This window comes from Diorhabda sublineata, chromosome 1, assembly GCF_026230105.1.
Source record: "Diorhabda sublineata isolate icDioSubl1.1 chromosome 1, icDioSubl1.1, whole genome shotgun sequence".
NCBI classification, from domain to species: Eukaryota; Metazoa; Arthropoda; class Insecta; order Coleoptera; family Chrysomelidae; genus Diorhabda; species Diorhabda sublineata.
In genome coordinates this window covers 7,612,525-7,631,861 of record NC_079474.1, presented here as the reverse complement: position 1 = coordinate 7,631,861, position 19,337 = coordinate 7,612,525, and the positions used below count along the sequence as shown (strand labels likewise).

Genomic DNA, 19,337 nt, shown 5'->3' with positions numbered 1-19,337 from the left:
CTACTGCAAAGGACACTTGAAAAGTAATCTATTAACAAAAAATCGTGATGTAACAATTTTTTATAGCTCCTTCTCTATAGTTAATGAAGATTTGGAAAAATTTTGGGGCTGCTTCGATATCAAATGTTCTAGTAATTCAAACCCTAAATCAGGAATTTTTTGCATGGTAATATGAGATTTGTGTGCAGGGGCGTTGTCCTGCAAAAGTATAGCGTAGAGTGGTGAGTAATGTCGAATAGTAATCTCCAGTTATTGTTCTACCCTTATCCAAAAAATAAATCATGATTACTCTATGACAATCCAAAAAAACTGAAGCAAGAACTTTTCCAGCAGATTTTTGGACATGGGACTTCTTAGGTCGTGGAGAACTAGGGTGTCGCCATTCCATCGATTGTTGCTTTGTTGTAACAATTCGGTTTAAGAAGTCTACATCGTTTCCAAATCGAGCACAGATCGAACGCGATGCTTCTAGCCTTGCACGTTCAACAACTCTGGTGGTTTACTTTTTTGACGTCAAACTTTATACTAACACTTCTAATAAATTATTATTAGTTGCTATGGTAACGCAATATTTTGTTTATGCATGGAACTGGTCTAGGCTAACTAGATATCAATACATCCTCGTAAAAAATTCTTACATCACAATTTCTGGTTCATTGTTTTCTAATTAGGTGAACTTTATAATAGTTGAGTGGTTTTTCTTTATTTTTGCGGTCTTCGGTTCAGAATCGTGAAATATGTACAAAAACACATGTTTAAACATTTTTTTAACCACTTTACCTTCAATTTTTGGTAGTAAAATTTTGTAGCCTATCATAATGTCATTATATGTCTCCTCTATTGACATATTTTCGCAAAAATTCAGTTCATTTTGTAAAAAAACAAGGAATTCCGGCTCGATAGAATACAAGAGTTTGAATACCTGGGAGTAAAGGGGACGAAATTAAAAAAATCGACAAAAGATTGGCAAGAGGCAATAAAACAGTTGAAGCTCTAGGAAAACTATTAAGGTCCAAAAATATCTCAAGGGTAACGAAGCTAAGAATTTACATGAAAGTTATACAACCTATGGTGTTATATGGTAGTGAATGCTGGGTCATAAATAAGAAAGAGGAAAACATGCTAAGTGCATACGAAAGAGGAGTGTTAAGAAAAATTTTTAGAGGAATAAGAGTGGAACAAGATGAATGGAGAAGAAGAATGAATGAAGAGATTAAAAGGTTATATGGTCAGACAGAGATCAGTTATATAGTAATGGCAAAAAGACTGCATTGGTTGGGGCATATAGCCAGAATGGAAGAAAACAGGTCGGTAAAATGAGCCTTAACATGTGGATAAGGCGCAAAAAGAATAAGAGGCCGTCCACGTAGAAAATGACTAGATGTGTGTAAGGAAGACTTACTTAATGATTTTATTGGTTCTAATGCTGTTCCTTGTGGTATACATTTTCAAAAGTACTAAAAGTTTCTTTAATTTCAATTTTTTGTTTCTTATTTGTTATATTGTTCTCAAACGCCTGAGACACATGTACTTTCTCGCTATTTTATTTAAAAAAATACAGTTATACATTTATTATGATTATGTATTACACCATCAACTTAGTAATATTCATTCATTCATAGCAAAACTTCAATTTAGACTGTTAATTAATTAATACTGATTATCAGGGAGTCAATTATTAGTTTTGAAAAAATCTATCAGTCTTTCTTTTACACATTCCTCAAATACTTTTAATGCATTACTAATTAAACTAATAACTATGATTAACGAATTGTTATTTTAGTGTTTTTGTTTAGTGTCTATAAATTATTTCTGTTTATTGAGTCAAATGCCAGCTCAAAATCAATGAAGAGCATCAGTAGGTCTATTTGATGCTCATGTGCTTCTTCCATTATCTGTTTTATTTTATGTACTGCTACTGTTGTTGACCTACTCCATATGAAGCCGCATTGATATTGACCCATTATTTCTTGAGTGCTATTAGCTACTCGTTTTTGGATTATTGTTGATAGAATCTTATATGAAACATTATAGTTACTGAACTGGTGTTGATCACCTCTCTTGTGTAAAGTGATAATTTGTCCTATTTCCCATTCTATTGGCATCCTTCCCTCAAACCATTTTTTCCTAATTAGTTAGTATATTCTTTCTTGAAGTTTGGTTCCTTCTCACTATATCAATTCTTTGCTTTACACTTTTCCATTTCTCATTTTATTTATGATTCCCTCAACTTCTGATAAAATTCCTTGATCATTCTCCTCCTGTTCCTCGTTCTCTTCTGTGCTTGGTTCAGTTAGCAAGTCCATAAAGTAATCTACCCATATTTGTTTATATTGCTGGTTTTCTTCTGTCAGCCTGCTTTCTTTTTCCTCTATTTCTTTGGCATTACCTTTGTATGTTTTATTAGATTCATTTACTTTCTTGTAGAAATTCTTTATTTCTATTTGAATTTCCTTTTCTATTTCTCTAACAATATTATCCATTAACTCACGTTTACTATCCCTTATCAGCTTATTACTCTTCTTTCTAATCATTTCATATTATTTTCTTTCTTCAATTCTTCAATTTTTATCCTTCTTAGTCTTGATCTGACTTTCATTTCTACTACACTTATACAGCTTTCATTAAACCATTTTTTTGCACGTCTTTGTTCCACCTCAATGATTGTTGGCTGTAGTTTGCAAACTTCCATTCCTCCTTGATAGTTTCCCCTTCATCTTCATTTTTTGATAGTAAATTCTCTATATGTGCGACATATTCTTTCTGAGTGTTTTCATTATGTAGCTTGTTGAAATTCCAATTATGATTTGTACAGGTTATTATTTTCGCCATAACCATGAAGTGTTCAGAGTCCACACATGCTTCTTGATGCGATCTGACATAGCTTGCTGATAATGAAATACCTGATATTTAAATTTAGCTAATTGTGTACGAAGTAAAGAAACAGTTTTAAAATGGCCTGATTCAATCAATACTTATTAGAATTTTGTAATTGTAGAGTACAGTTAGTACATACGGTTCGAATGTGAATATAATAAATATTTAATGGTATAAATTAGATATTGCACTATAGTCGTGACTCGAATTCATGTTTCTTGACTTTGAAAAATTTTTAACAATTAAATTAATTTGGAATTAAAATTCGGTAGTAGTAGCAAAGTTGAAAAAACTATCATTATATACTCATAAATATGTCTCATAATTCTTGATATATCTAATTTCTCCACAATATAACTTAAGTCGTTTCTGTTCCAAACTTTTTAAATGATAGTTTTATAATTGATATAAAAAGCAAGTTATAGTTTAAAATAAAATAATTGACCACAAGTCACAGAGTGATTTGAAAATAGTAGTAAAGGTGTGTATTTTTACCTGAAAACGTTTTCTTCTTTGGCAACATAAACAGGCTACTATAAATACCAAAAAACATACTGTGAATAATAGGGAAATGACCCCTGCAACAAATTTGGCATTTGATTCTGAAATAAAAAAAAACAAGTTAAATCAAACGCATTGTATTATTTAACCTGTATTAAATAAAGACAAAATATTCAAGCATAACCTATAATAATTTGTATTTCACTTATAACACTTTAAGAGAAAGAAATTCTTATCTCAATAGTTTAGAACAGTTAGGTCAAGATAGAGCGTCATTTGGTATAATTGGCAAACTAAACCCGTGCCAATACGTATACCACAAATAATATTAAAAATAGTGACAATTGTGATAAACGAATTCATGTGAAAATAATAAATTTACAGTTGAAAATACAAATTAATAATTTATGTGGAATTTCTATATTTTAATTGGTTCCTCATTGACAGCTAGAGTTGAGAGAAATAGAAGTACACTTGTATTTTTACGAGACATTTAACTGTTTATAAATTTATAAAATCTTGAAACAAATAGTTGTACATACTTATGAGTATCAATTAATGTACTTTTACTCAATACAGAACTTCTCTCTAGGCCCGCCTTATTTTTCACCTATTGAACAGTTTGGAGTTAGTATGATTGGTATAAAACTAGATTCACTACCAAATCCTAAATGAATTTGTCAAAGCTACATGAAGTTGCAATTGATCATCATAGCAATTGTGCATTGGAATAGCAATAAACCACTTTTTATGTTTTCTAGATTTTGGTTGTTTTTTTGTTTTCAATGTCCCGTTATATTAAGATTTTTGTTTTAATAAATTGTTTTTTGTAGGACAACAGGTTTGTTTTTGTCATTGAGTATATAAGGAGAGCAACAAGGCATACCATGATGAGTTAAGTTAAGTTGTTAAGTTGTATAGGAGAGATTTCTGAGAGGTGTATTTCAACTGCAAACAAGATTTAATTCAAGTATTTATGAAAAATTTGATGTGATTTTTAAAAGAGTCTATGAAACCTTCCTTTCATGTAATTCGAATAGAACAAGCACTCCATCATACAAATCACTCACAAATGTAGAGCACACAGGCTTTTTCAAAAGACTCTGACAATAGAAGAAATGAGTGACTAACAGAAAAATTACTTTGTAGTATATTTTCAAAAACATTTACAAAGATTCAGGAAGTATTAGGAATGATTCAGGTAAATTTTGGCCTGATTCTTTTCCTTATGTACAAAAAGTTAATTTTTTGGAAATAGTTGCATCTGTGAAAATTACGACATAGGTAACTGAAAATATTATAACTGAAACAAGCTCCTATAAAAACTGCTATTAATGAATTTTTTAAAAATACAATAAGAGTACAAATTTCAAAGAAAAAAATGTATTTGAAGAAATTCTATTTATTACAAATCAATAAACAGTTCTCCTCATGACTTTCCTACCATATTATAACTTGTATACAGTTTTAACTTCTTACTTAATGTGATTTTTTAAATCCAAAGTTCCTTCATACATTCCTGATATATTTAAATAATTAATACACATGTATAATATTAAATAATAATATTGTAAAATAGATGAAAGACTTTGATTCATTGCCTTTGATGCAATAGTATCAATTAAGTTTATTTCTCTCTCTCTCAACACCAATATATATTGACATAGCTTATCATGGTATACCCCATACAATTCACCAATTTACTATATATGGGAGAAAAATATAATTTTCACTTCGTTTAGGTGATACTTAACATATATTTCTTGTCTCCATCTTATTAAATGATTAAAACTTTTCTTACTAGCAAATTTAATATACCACCATGACCTTCAATAAGAAATCAAGAAATGTGGGTGTAGATTTCTATGTAACAAAACTATTGATCATTCCTATTTTCAATATTACATCACATTAGATGAACAACTCTTTATGGGTAAGAAGCATCTTACTTCATTTATCTATGACAAATATTTTTAGAAACCAGCAACTACTCTATTGCTAATCTATAAAACTTCTTGAAAACTAATTTTTTAGGTTCATACTGTAAATTTGATTACATTTCATTCATTAGATAATCTAACACTGTTAGAAACTAAATGCAATTAATTTTTTGTTATCACATAACTTTAGCAGTTCATGCAACATTAATTAAAGGAAATACTGGATTGAATGAATTTTGATACAATTACAAACAGTATTTATTATGTTTAGAGATAATTTTAAATAATAGGTAAATAAACTTAGTGGAACATGAAATTACAATAAGAATAATATATTCCATCAAAATTATGTCATCATTAAAAATAAAAGGCAGTTCTGTTCATGAATCAATGTTTTATGCGGTAATATTGAATTCACAAATAGGAACAAAAATGGTAGGCATTTAATCCTATAAGTATTCCTAATTAATTCCTGTTGAGAATACAAGTTTAATTGGTGAAATTAATTGATGTAATTCATGTCACAGATTAGGCCACATTAATAAAGGTGATTATTACAATTCATGTATATAATTAAATAACTTATGTTAAAAATATTTAATTTGTTAATTTCGTTGTTTTTTAATTTATTATTCCAATCGCGCAAAATAAAATTATAAAAAACCACAATCCAAATTTTAAGTTTCAAATTTCTATTTTTCACAAAAAACATTAATTCAAATATTATATATTTGGAAAGAAAATACAATACATGATTATTTAACGAATACAAAAGCTTCAGACGAAATTTCATTTTTTATAAATAAAAAGTGAAGGAAAACAGGTTGTAAACATATTTGCAATAACGCCTTTGAAAGGTGATGCGAGCTGAACAACTTAATGTATATGAGACATTAGCCTACGACCCATTATCCTTTATCAATTACTAAACAATATGACTCACCTATTTCCGTATCAATTTGATTGACTGGATTCCCGTTACATAACTGAAAAAATGACAAACACAAATAAAATCTGAACCATTTAAAAAGTATGCCCATCATTCATAAAATTCAGTATCTGTTCACTAACGTTAGATAAAGTTTATTGATCGTATACAACTTTTTTCTTGAACATTATTTGCCACATTGTAATTTCCACAGTGAAAAAAACTACCACTGTTATTTAGCTAATAACGATTACAAAATTTATCACAAAATAATAGAATTTTAAGAATATAGCAATTTTCGATGAATATGCAAATGGTTTTTTGACAGTTGTAAAGAAACCTTTAATATTTTTGCAGCATTTTCGTTTAGCCAAGTAGTAATGGTGACATCTTCTTTTAATACATACAAATATATACCGTTATCTCTTACACGACTTAGACGGTGTATTACCAACTAATAAAATCTGTTAATGTGAGTCTACACGTAGTCTGTTAGATGATATCCAAGAGAACAGGACCTAATTTGTGGTATTGTACATGGAATATTGCAATAATAATTGCTAAGATTCATTTTAATTAGAATACCCGATAGTGTTTTAGCTAGAATTTAATGAAGATGAACGGTCCTTTTCATATTGAATATTTTATTAAGTTTTTAGTAATTTCTTCAGATGTGTTATTTCTCTGAATTATAAAATAGACTCTATAGTTCAAGATTTCTAATTTACATAGACAAAAAGAAGAAATCGATAAAAAAGAAGTAGAGTTTATTTGTAGTTATGAAAACATGTTGGTTTATTTTGAACTTTGTTAGATTATACTTCTTTTAACTAAAATGGCAAAACTAGGTGCATTTTTTAGTTTATGTCCAATTATAGATGCCAAAAGTATATATGTCTCAGAAGATAATGAAGAAGGGATTATTATTGTATCATTAGGTAGAAACAGTGTTAGCAGATATCGAGTAAGTGTTATTTGTTTTTTTCTCTTGATTTTACGTACTTTTGTCTTTTAGGTATCGGATCAAAAACAAATAACATTTTGGAGATCAAAGGAAAAATTCAGTTCGCCAGTTATATACCACAAAGAAAAAGCTAAATATGTTGCCGTATTCAATGGAACTCATGTGAAGTTTTGGGATGTGAACGAGGATAATTTGGATAAGTTAAAAAAATACAAAGTTAATTTTTCCTGGCAAATGCAAAGTAATTATTTACCTAAATCAAATGAATTTTTTAGTTCTCAAAACAAATACACACATTGTTGAAGTCAAATGATAATTGCTTCATACTATTTCAAAATGGCTCAATTCATAAGCTCGATCAGGCTGTGGAAGATAGGAAATCTTTACTCACAAATGAAATAGAAATAAACCAGATCGACCATGTTCTATGCCAAGAAGTGAATCATTTTATCTATGTTAGTCTCATTAGTGGAAATATTTTTTATTGGACTAAATATGAAGAAAATTATAAATATGAGAAGATTAAACTGGAGAGAGGTGATTTAATTGTAAAAGGATTTACCTATCATGTTATAGGAGATATTGTTTATTTATTAACTATATGTGAGTATCTAGTAATTTTTGGGCATAGGTTTGTGTCTGAATACCGTATGCCACTGTATAGCTCCCACAATATGTTTACCATTTACAATCATAGGAGTGGTAAGATGTGTTTTACCGTTATGCTCATATGCCAATGTATATATATCACAATATGTTTACCCTTTATACTCATATGTCGCCATAGGAGTGGCAAGATGTTTTTCATATAGTTCTTGTGAAACAAAACAAAATTATATCAATAAGTTTTGCGTATGATTTATGACGAGTTATTTAAGATTAAAATTATTTCCTGGCAAAATAAAAAAATATGACAAATTTGTTATCTATCTACAGAAATAAGCTTCTTGCATTTAATAATTACTGTTTTTGATATTTAGGAGTCCAAGAGTTGATAGTAATGCTTCGGGAGGGAATACCACATTTTATACTTATTTCCTTGTGCCATTCGTAATCAAATCTTTTCTGTTAAGCTCTTTAAATCATTACAAATATTACTATCTTGAAAACAAGTTAGAATCTTTTCAAAATTATATCTTGCAAATGTTGCTATAATGAAACTTTTTGTGCAATAATCATATTAAGTTGAAATTCCTGATGATCATCACACTATAATTGTGATTGTGAATGTAGTGCTAGTTTGATCGGTAAAATAATTGTTTTGTGAATTTTTAGGGTCTGATGGCAGCATATATTCTCGACTATTGGATGAGTCCAGCTTGGAAGAAGACAACATGGGAGAACTATTCACTGTTATTGATTGCATATCCCCAAAACATTTTATTGCAATGAAATCTTTGGATGAGAATTACATTGCATTGTTTGGGGCCAATAGTAATGAAGAAGGTGCTGTACTAGCGATATACAACGTTCAATTTAAAGTTACCCAATCGAGACAAACTTTTAAACTGTTTTCAGCAAATAGTAAAATTTGGAAACATGAAAATAATCTATTTGTTCCTGTTGGACAAAATTTAGCTGTTATACCATTTCATTTAGAAACTGAACAATTAGCAGCTCTGGTTGGAAGTCACAAAGAATCACAAAGTAATCTCGATCCTGATATTAAGATAATACATGAGTTTGAAGTAGCTTCTTGGGATAAAAGAGTATTCAAAACACACCTTCCGGAAAATTTGAAAAATACATTGGAACAGTTTGTGAAGCAAGGGTATTCTGAACATGCCATATTGGAAGAACTACTACCTGAAGTTTTCAAACAAGAAGATACGAACTTATTATTTCTGATAATGCGGAACTTTGTTGATGTACCAGAAAAATTCTTAGTCTCTATTTTAGATTTTGTTCTAGATATTTCCAAAAAAGACAAACTTCTTAAAACTGCATTAGTCAGACCTTTCAGTGAAGTACTGATACTTCCATATTTACGATCAAATATTTCTACTACTAAAATTTTGTCCCTGTTGAAATCTATTCAATGTCTATGGGCGAATGACAAGCAGTTGCCAGGTTTAAGTTGTGTGGAAACTCACGCAAAATGTTTGGAATGGGTTACAGTTTTAATAGATTCCAATTACCAAAAAATAGTCTTGTCCAATGATAAAATATTCCTTGAAACGCTCAATGAAATAAATAAGTTAGTGAAGGATTATTTAGATGCTTTAGAAGATTTGAAATCACTCGAGCCGTTGTTAATTAGTTTTAAGAATAAGAAAATTACAAATAGGTGTACGAGTATCACTAATTTGAGGTATACTGTTGAACAAATAAGTTTATACTGATTTTCTCAATAAACAATGCCAGAAGTCACAAGTTTATACTTTAATATACAATGAAAAAATTACCACATCTATCCACTTCCTCTTCCTATCACGTGCTGTATTTTCGAACTATTAAAAATATTCCAGAATAATTGATAACTGTGTAATCATATATGCAAAGGACCTAATGCAGAATAAGAAGAAAACCTCTCTAGCTTCGTTATATATATTTTTTCAAACTTTAATTCTTTTTCAACATTTAATTATGAATACTCACTAAAGCGAATGCATCAGTTTTTTGTCAGGCACTTTCATAATGAAATTATAATATAAAAGCGCCTAATAAAAAGATCAACAAATCTCATATATACAATAAATACAGTTATAGTCCGCGATTTATGTTAAAACTCTTAAATTTCGATGTACAGCATATACTTACCTACTTATATAAATAATAAACATACCCATATATAAAACACTTTTCAATAGGAAAATTATGTATTGTTTTCAGTCTTCAATAATTCTAACGGATGTTACCTTATACCCATTGTAAGATTGCCTGCTTGAGTCCGGCTTAAAGATGCTGAACGAGGATTATCCGATGTGACCCCTTTAGGTTAAGATTTAAGTATTTCCTCTTTTCTTTGTTTCGGAAATTTCTCAAAAACAAAAGTTTCAGGATTAGTAGGTAGTGGAATATAACAATTTTTAGCTTAGCTAACCACTTTAGGAGATAATCTATACTTTTCCACTTTAGAGTACTATTATTTGTTAGGCTTCTCAATACTGAAAAATTTAATACTTTTATCTCATATACAACCCTAATTAAAAAAAGCAAATACTTCACTTTTTCAAGATTTTTATCAGTTTCTTTACATAGTTTGAACAAAAATGGGTAAATCCTGTAGATGATTGTTTCCCAACCTTTTTTTCCTCGCGAACCTAAAGAAAGCTCCAAAAAAATTTGACAAACCCCCTATGTAGACGTTAATGACAGGTAAAAAAAAGCAATAAAATTGTTTTTGCAGAATAATTGATTATATTAACCATGAAACATTTAGATAAAACATTATCAAGACTAAAATGATTGCTATAAAAGTTGTAAAAAAGATAAATTTAAAAACTCTTAACGGGATATTTGTGGCTTTATGATAGAACACAGCAATTCAAAGTTAAGCTTAATATGTGACAATTTCAGATCAGGCTCTGCATTTAACCTGTTTCTGTATTTTTCTTTCAGCTAAATATATGTTAAAAGTCCTTTATTACATAGATATGTCGTGCAAAATGGTAATAGAACTTCAAAACAGGATATTAATTTTGTATTCTGAGCCAGAAGTCAATTAAAGATTGATCTTCAAAAATTTCTTCTATAGAACTGTCACAAGATAACTGAATGAGTTTTTTTTTTCTTCCAGTATATTTAGAGAGATTTTTGAACTTACCTTGACATGGATCAAGTATCCAGTTGTTTGAGATGGATATATTGCATCTGTTGGGGAAATAGTTTTCGAAAGTTGATCGAAGATAGTTGAGATGTTCACGTATAGTCCTTTCAACCTACGAGAAATTTTTTTTCGCTTTTTGTCAACTTTAAGTAGTTTTTTACCAACATGTTGAAAAACTACTAATACAAAAAGTACATTTTATTTCTTCGTGGACGTTTATTTTTTTAAAAAACCAAATGGCAACGTTAGGCAAAAATAAGTACAGAATAGCAAACTTAGCTTTTCATATGAAAAATCGGGCTGCTAAACAAAGTCCTACATCGCACTTTCTACACATTGCTCTCATAAAGCAGCATCCTTCACCTGCTTCTATTTTATTTTTTTATGTGGAATACGCAGATTGTGGTCGAGTCTATCGTATCTGATGTATCTCCCTGTTAAGTGAGATACTAGGTCTTCTCGCAGATTTAGGGGAAGTTCCATACCTGGTTAAATTGAATAGAGTTCAGTTACATCCCTGCTCTTCCAGTTTTTCTGTAAAGTTACATAATGGAAACGTCGATTAACTTGGTGAATATGCACCACCACCATTTTTTTGAACGAATACTCAGCCCGTATCGATTGATATTCTCGTCCATCAAATCAGTATCCCCTATACCTTTATTATATTCGCCGATTGCATAGGTTCCATTGATATGTATGATTTTTTTCAGCTTTTGAGTATCGTTTTATTATCGAGGTGGGATTGGTACTAAAACAGGTGCTCGCTTAGTTTACTTCGTTGTTTTCTAGCGATCTATTTAAGAAAATCCCGTTCATTCGCTCTAGCGTAGATTAGTGCGTACCTCTTTTATATTTTTTGTTATTGTTATTGGTTATTAATTCTGGCTTGGATTTGATTATGTAATTTATGTAAATTTGGTTACTAAAGTTTTTGAAAATAAAGTTTCGAAAGTGAAATTTAAAATTTCACCTTATTTTTTCTAGGTATACATATAAAATTCCAAATATTGGGTTGGAAAAAAAATTAAACTCGTTTACTCTTATATTATTTTAATGGCCATTTTAAATATAAACCTCGGGAACAAAAAATATAGAAAATTTAATGTGATTTGGAATATCTGTCCAATATTGGAAATCACAAACATTTTAGTATTTACATAAATGCAAATTGATAAACAAATTTATAAAAAAATAAATAACAAATTTTTCAAAAAATAACATGAAAACACTTTAACTTAATTGTTAATACGCACTATACAAATTTCGCAATAATCAATGTTTGTGTAACAAACTAAGAAACCGAAAACTAGTCGAAACAGATATTTTTGAGAAAAAAAAAATTAAATCCTTTTATTTATAACATTTGATTTAGAAATAAATTAATCACATAATTTTGGGATCTCATTTTCAAGTGCTTTAGACACAAATATTTTCAACGTATAGTGCTGTAGGGGTAAGTGTATCAACGTCATTATAGACCAAATATATTTAAAAATTATTAAATGCATTTTTTTTAATTATCATTATTATATTGTTCCGGAAGAACGTATGAAATATCATCCCATGGGTGCCTGTATAATCCTTGTTTTAGCCTCTTTTGGTCCATATAGTGCCCTATGAAACCGATAGACCTTCCAAGAACGAATAATGAGTTGATTGAACCAATATCAATATATTCTTGTGCTTCTTCTCTAGTGAAACTACCGCAGTTTCTCAACATATCGACGAAAGTGCAAGCGATGACTCCATCAACGTTGAGAATGAGATTGGGTTTTTTACTAGTCGTGATCTTTTCTACTTCAAGAGCGTATTGAAGAAGAGGGGTTGCTGGGAAATTAGCCATTACGAATTCTTTAACTATTTTTACACGTTGATCGGGGTTGTTTATAGATTTTACCCTATGGCCGATACCCATGATTAATTCCCCTTTGTTACGCATGTGGTTAACGAATTCAGCTGGATGCATTCCTGAAATAAAACGCAATCTATCATTAAAAAGAAAAATATAGGATAGTAGTTTATGATACAAGGATCAAAAGTAGTAAAGTGGAAACAACTCACAACTGTCCAAGTGTTATACATTATTTTTTATTCGAATGTGAATGTATATAAAATCTGAAAGTTATCTTTTTGCATTTTAAAACTTTAGCGTACTTCTACAACATCGGCTACAACAAATGATTGTCATACTACATCGATTTAAAGAAAGTAAAGTTTCAATTATGAAAAAAAAATTTCTTTACATTATAATAATGTTTTTAATAGGTTCGTGGTTGTGTTGTTAAGTTAAAAATGAAATATTCGTTTATCAATTTGTCTACATTTCAGTTTTTCCAAGCATTTGTGAGGTTATGATGAGTGAATTGTGGAACACATTGATATACTGTACCAAAGGGAACATGCAAGTAAATTTGAGGCAGAAAAGAAAAGTACTTCTGCGGTAATTCACCTACCAATCTCATAACAGCCTAAAAGAATGTGGCACATTTGAATAAAAAAAATATTTTTGACAATAAACGACTATGAAATTAGACTATTTATATAGAAATGTGAACGTCACGTCAAAATGATGCGAAGATGCGACATCAGCATAATAAAATTATAAATTCTCGTACAAATTGTCATTGTCGTTCTTTTGACTCATTTTATGCAAAGTTATAATTAACAAAATTGTAAAAAAATTCCATTTTTTGTCATTGTGTAGAAAATAGAGTTTTTTTTTAAAGTTATTTTTAAGTGCATGAAACATTTCTATATATTTTCATCTACACAATGTGAATACATCATTTTAAGCTCAATAGGCAAATAAAATTGATGCAGTTAACAGCAGTGTTAGTTCTCTTCATTGGAGGAAGAAACTATGAAATACATTCTATGTTGTAATTCAGGTGTCATATAGACTGAGAGCCTCCTTTTCTTGCTACGGAACTAAAGATGCTCAATATTCACAGCTGATCTATTAATCCCATTCTTTTCGGAAAGTTCAGGATGTGTCAAAGATATTTATATTCTAATTTAAGTGTTCCCAGATGTAATACTCCGAAGTTCTACACTCAGAGAGAATATGAATAGAGATTTTGACCTCAACGCAACAAATATCTTCATATTCCTTTTTTGAAAAGTGACTCAATTCTCATTTATTTTTGATTCAACATTCATTTTTCATTGGTCGTGGCTACTCCTGTATTTTTATTTCACTACACTTTCCACATATCTTCTTTTTCCAAATCTTGCATACACTGTTAATACCAATTTGATTACTTTTTTTAAATAAATTTATTATTTTCTGATGCTTTTTTTATTGTTTAGAGAAATTTATATTACTTTGGAGAATCGTATTTAGGGATGATTAGGTAAGGTTATTTTGTTTTTATTAATTTAATTATTTCGAAGGGTGTTCCCAGCTTTTTCACCATTTTCTTTACTTTTAATTTCGTTCTGTTGAAAAGTTAGAGGAGTCCAATTCAATATTAATTGTTCACCCCATTTCAGTATCACTTATACAGTATAGCTCGAAATAAACAGTACTGAACTTGTAATTATTTTATTGTTTTAAGAAATACATATTATTGCCACTTCATTACATGTTAGATCTGCGAAGAAGGCATTTTTAATCCATTGATCGTGTGTAGTACCCGTTTAAAAACGACAGAATCTGCTTGGAAAATGTTCCTGAATAAATTGTCGAACTGCGGCAGTATGATAAGTTACCCCGGCCTGCTGGAAAAATTGGTCTCGAAATGCCAAATTACTTGCACGACAGAATTGACGTAGAACAGGGATAATACCTCTCTTGATTAAGGGTCACTCGCCTACCATTCTTTTCGATAAAGTATAGACCAATGATTCCATGTCCTAAAACCAGACACTCACTATCGCAAATTGTAAAGAAACTTCTTGAACCTCATGTGGTCTGGTAAAGCTCAGAAATCGATTAAAAAGGTGGTTAAGTTAGGTTAGGTGGTTTGCCTGAAGACCATATATTTTTCAAAAATTCAGGATTTTCATACTGTAACGCAGAATACTGGATATTTCACAAGGAAGTTCTTTCTAAGCCAAGATGCAACGCTGTTATTGTCTGGCTCGATTTTCTAAGATTCGCTCAAAAATATGTTCTTCGCTATTCTGCGCAGTTATACTTCCTTTTTAGATTATCAGTGTGGTTTGTGTTATCAAGTCTTGTAAATTTTTGTCTTTAATTTATGTTTTAGTATCTTGTTATTTCTTTCACTTGATATCCTCTCTTTAATTCTTAGGCTTATCTAATGATCATTATTTGTGCTCTGTATTCTTTTTTCTTCTTTTTCCCAAATCCATAGATTTCGATTGTTTCTTATTGATTTTCATTCTACTGTCTCTTTCAAAATATTACCCCTACTAATTCTTTTTGGTTATTTAGATATATTAGATTCTTTTTATCTCAAGTTTTCGTTACATGATTACGTAGCTATCAAATATTCTGGAGCGTTCTATCAACATTCTAGAACTAATCTGAAGGACATACGAATACAACGATTCAGCAATTAATAAAATGTTATCTTTTTGACTCTATGAGACCTTGTCCTTTCTATTGATACTTTTTTTTAATATATATCTATTGATAAAAAAATTTTTTGTTTCTGATTGAACTGAAACGTCTAGTATGAACAATAAAAAAATTTTGATTGTTTATGTTCAAACCAACCTTTATCATAAGCTTCGCTGAAAGTCTTAGCTGCACCATCTAACGCTCCACCGAATCTATCACCAATCGTCAATAAACCCGACACCAAACTCGAAACTAAATCTTTGCCGGCACGGGCGCATACTATCGTATTGTGCGCTCCTGATACTGCCGGTCCATGATCGGCGGTAACCATCAAGCACATCTCGAAGAATTTACATACATACGGTGGTAAACATCTTTGGAACCAAAGAAGTGATATAACACCTCCGATACCGACGTTCTTTTGAAGTACGTCCGAAATTGGCATGCCTAAAAAAGAAACAACGTTTTAATTGTTTTTTAATTTTGTCCTTATCATTCCATTTAGATTTTTACCTGCATAAATCAGTTCTTGTCCCCTTTCGTCACAAATAGATGTCATGAAGCTAGCAGGTTTTCTAATAAGACCTAGTTCTCTAGCCCAGCTGTAGTCCATCGGAACCGTCGGAGGAGGTACTTCTGGAGCTGGTATTATAACATGTTGTTTCACAAGTTGTTCATATACCTTAGAGATTATATCACCTGTAAATATTGAAAATTGTTATGCATTAAAAGCAAAAAAGAAATCTATTGAAATATATTACCTAAGTAATCGAATGAATCTGGTACGTAAGCACCGGCATTTTTCAGCGCTTCATTTTTGGCAGTAGCAGTTTCTAGATTAGAATTTGCACATGACCCTGCGTGTCCAAATTGAACTTCCGATGTGAACATACCAGCACACGTACCTAAAGAAGCATCATCAATTTGTGGGAGCAATAGACATAATAAAAGTTATTATTCTGGCATGGATGTAACCATACCAATTTGATCCATAGTATAAAAATGGTTTTTAACTAAAATAAAATGTAAATTGAGGAAATATATGAATATAAATAGGCAACCAAAGGAACAGTACCAGAAGTTTTTAACTGAAACCTAAAAAATTTGACAATGACAAAATAGACTGAAGAAATAAATAAATAACACTGGTAGAGAGAAAAGGTCCAGTTAGCAGGAGCAGTCCTAATGATTCAAAGTCAGAATAAAATAATAATAGTCTATACAACAATAACTAATAGTTATAATTAAACAGGAATCAGCTCTAAACAAAAGAGGAACACTCCAAACAAATAGCAGCAATTCTAATTAAATAGATCAGTTTATTTAAGCAGATAACAATCCTAACAAAAGTTGGACCATCTCAATAGAACAGAGTTTCCATTAAACAGAGCAATACATATAAGCACTAAGCAGTGCCAATCAAAATGTACATAACCTCAATTAAGGAGTAAATAGTTCCAATTAGAGTATGAGCACTTAAACATAAACAGCTTAATACAAGTTTAATAAAAACAAACAACACTTGCTAGAAAGAGCACCAAAGTAGGAGTAGATTCCAACAAGTAGGAAAAAATCCTATTCCTATTCTTAATAAAACATAGTTTCCATTAAAAGGACTAGCTCATTTAAGCATAACATGATGCCAATCAAAGTGGAAGTATCCTCTCTTAACCATGAAATAGTTCCAATCTAAGTAGAAACACCCAAACATAAACAATCAAAACAGAAACGATTCTAATTAAACAGGACCACTTAATGGCTCAGAAAACAATCTTAATTAAATAGGATAGCAAAATAAAACAAACAACAACCTCAATACTTGTAAGAAACAGCTCCAATCAAAGTAGGAATATACTCCAACAAATAGGAAACAATCCTAATCAAAGTTGGACCACCCCAATGAAACATAGTTTCCATTAAACAAGACAATTAAAGAATGTACACCACAATCATATAGATACGATTGAAAACAGAGCAACTGTTATTATATCAAACAAAAAACGTACCTATACACCAAGCTACTAATGGTTTAGTGATCTTTTTGGATTCCAAAGCTTGGCAGACTTGATATTCTTCTGTGCCTCCTACTTCTCCAAGTAAAATGATCATTTTAATGTTATCATCTGCTTGATATCTGTAAGATAACCAAACATTTTTAGTTATTACGACGAGAGAAGTTGATACTTCTAAGTGTAAGTATTGTCCACCCTAACATTTTTATTTTTTTATAATGTGGCATTAGAAAATACATAAACTTCTAAATTTTCACCTTTCTACGACCATCCTTTATTTAGTCCTGTGTTTGCATCGATTGTTGCCTAGCTGCAACTGGGATGATAAAGACCAGCTTTCATACCATCATCTTGTAGGTGGTCGGTATATATTCGATTTTTCTTCCTTTGCAATCTTTGTCGACCGGTCATGTGACATGTGGTCTCTCCATTCCATCTCACTACATCCTAAATGTCACATGTCTCTCTTATTTCATCATTTCTTTTGTGGTCAAATAATGCATGTTCCGCTATTGATTTTAGCGTTCGCATTTCAGTAATTCTTAAAAGCCACTTAGTTATGGTGTTTTCTGCTCTGGTCTCTATCGGGTATGTCATTACTTGTCTCACACAGGTCTTGTATATTCTGCTCCTGTTAGTCATATATTTATTCCGCCAAATTACATCTCTTAGGTACGAAATCAATAGAGACAATTAGAACGAAGAGAAACGCGCAGATTCATAGTCAACAGACGTAGAGGAATTGACCGACAAAGCCAACAAAATCTTCGAACATTTACATCAAATTTATTTCTTCCACTAGCATTCCAGTATGAGCCTAATGTTGAATGTGACGCTCATTCCAATGTGGTTATTGGACAACTGTATGTGGCATGTTCTCGCATATAATAATAGTAAAAATATAACTATTTTTGATATTTAGATAGCTATCAAGAATTGTAATTTGAAATATATTCGTTACTTTAATGAAGAATAATTTATTAACATAAATAAAGCATACTTTCATTGCCTACAATGTTTACGATTGTAATTACATCCTTACACACTTATAATGAATTAGTTATTTTTATTGAATTAGAAAAATATTTCCTAGATATCATTTATATGGCAAAACAATGTTTGCCGGGTCAGCAGGTAAACGATATAAAATAGAATTTGGTAAATATAAAAAACAAAGTGTTAAATTTACTATTTGCTTTAATAAAATCTAATGTTATAAATCTATACCACCTAAAAACAAAAGAAGTAAAATTGTTCATTAAGTACCTTGTAATTATTATGACGTTGTTTCATCTTCATCATCATCATCAAGCCTTTCAATCCTTTAGATTATGCCTATCGCTTTTAGCGCTTTAAAATCCTTTTTTGGGGTGGAGAACTCCTTGTTTTCTATTTTTGTTTTCTTTATAGTTTATCGTTTGTCTTGGCTGCTTTTGTTATTATTTTCCATTTTTTTTCGGTTTCGGTAGTTCTCTATATAAAGTGCTCTTATGTCTTCTTCTATTTCGTTTCTCCAATTATTTCTCGGCCTGCCTCATCTCTTGGGCCAGAATAGGATCCATTGCGTTATTCTTTTGATCAGTGGGTTTTCTTTTCATTATATGCCCAGCCCAGTTGAGTCTTTTTGCTTTTATGTATCTCACTATATTTTCGTTTCCCAGCTCTTTCTCTATTTCTCGTTTTTCTTTGCTCTCCTTGCTCCCTTTATGTTTTGTTTAGACCTGTTAAAGTTCTCATTATATTTCTCTCGGTTATTATAAGTTCTTCTTTTTTTGTTGATTACAGTTGTTTCCATCGGATATGTGATTACTGGTC

General features: G+C 30.5%; 3 protein-coding genes and 1 long non-coding RNA gene across 8 annotated transcripts in view; 2 read left to right on the top strand and 2 right to left on the bottom strand.

Moving 5' to 3' along the window:
* Nucleotides 1–4,252, top strand: part of LOC130452440 (uncharacterized) — a 31,707-nt gene extending 27,455 nt beyond the window's left edge. The window contains exon 4 of the long non-coding RNA XR_008910972.1: nt 4,212–4,252. This is a non-coding gene — a long non-coding RNA (uncharacterized LOC130452440). The remainder of the gene's footprint in view (nt 1–4,211) is intronic.
* Nucleotides 1–6,659, bottom strand: part of LOC130452439 (uncharacterized) — a 50,616-nt gene extending 43,957 nt beyond the window's left edge. Inside the window, exons 1-2 of the mRNA XM_056791722.1 lie at nt 6,262–6,659; nt 3,373–3,479 (exon numbers count right to left, since the gene is read on the bottom strand). Coding sequence (XP_056647700.1) covers nt 3,373–3,479; nt 6,262–6,361 — 207 coding nt within the window. The 5' untranslated portion in view covers nt 6,362–6,659. The remainder of the gene's footprint in view (nt 1–3,372; nt 3,480–6,261) is intronic.
* Nucleotides 6,660–6,733: 74 nt separating this feature from the next.
* Nucleotides 6,734–9,588, top strand: LOC130443419 (nucleolar protein 11). 2 transcript variants are annotated; one of them, XM_056778028.1, is made up of 4 exons: nt 6,734–7,210; nt 7,262–7,426; nt 7,486–7,813; nt 8,486–9,588. In XM_056778028.1, the coding sequence occupies exons 1-4, from the start codon at nt 7,082–7,084 to the stop codon at nt 9,550–9,552; spliced, it is 1,689 nt and encodes a 562-aa protein (XP_056634006.1). In that variant the 5' UTR covers nt 6,734–7,081; the 3' UTR covers nt 9,553–9,588. The 2 variants fall into 2 exon arrangements, with proteins under 2 accessions (XP_056634006.1, XP_056634016.1); XM_056778038.1 differs by having other exon boundaries at nt 6,992–7,210; nt 7,486–7,747; nt 8,486–9,583.
* Nucleotides 9,589–12,015: 2,427 nt separating this feature from the next.
* LOC130442541 (ATP-citrate synthase) overlaps nt 12,016–19,337 on the bottom strand; it is a 52,629-nt gene continuing 45,307 nt past the window's right edge. For all 4 annotated transcript variants that reach the window (XM_056776735.1, XM_056776745.1, XM_056776754.1 and 1 more), the window contains 5 exons: nt 17,517–17,644; nt 16,272–16,415; nt 16,024–16,209; nt 15,667–15,957; nt 12,016–12,950 (listed from right to left, as the gene is read on the bottom strand). In XM_056776735.1, coding sequence (XP_056632713.1) covers nt 12,496–12,950; nt 15,667–15,957; nt 16,024–16,209; nt 16,272–16,415; nt 17,517–17,644 — 1,204 coding nt within the window. In that variant the 3' untranslated portion in view covers nt 12,016–12,495. The remainder of the gene's footprint in view (nt 12,951–15,666; nt 15,958–16,023; nt 16,210–16,271; nt 16,416–17,516; nt 17,645–19,337) is intronic.

What these genes read in the sequence shown, in the direction of transcription:
- LOC130443419 (XM_056778028.1), top strand. Translation starts at nt 7,082, where the DNA reads ATGGCAAAACTAGGTGCATTTTTTAGTTTATGTCCAATTATAGATGCC. An exon ending in ACAGTGTTAGCAGATATCGA is followed by an intron (nt 7,211 to 7,261) that starts GTAAGTGTTATT and finishes TTTGTCTTTTAG; the next exon opens with GTATCGGATCAAAAACAAAT. An exon ending in TGTTTATTTATTAACTATAT is followed by an intron (nt 7,814 to 8,485) that starts GTGAGTATCTAG and finishes GTGAATTTTTAG; the next exon opens with GGTCTGATGGCAGCATATAT.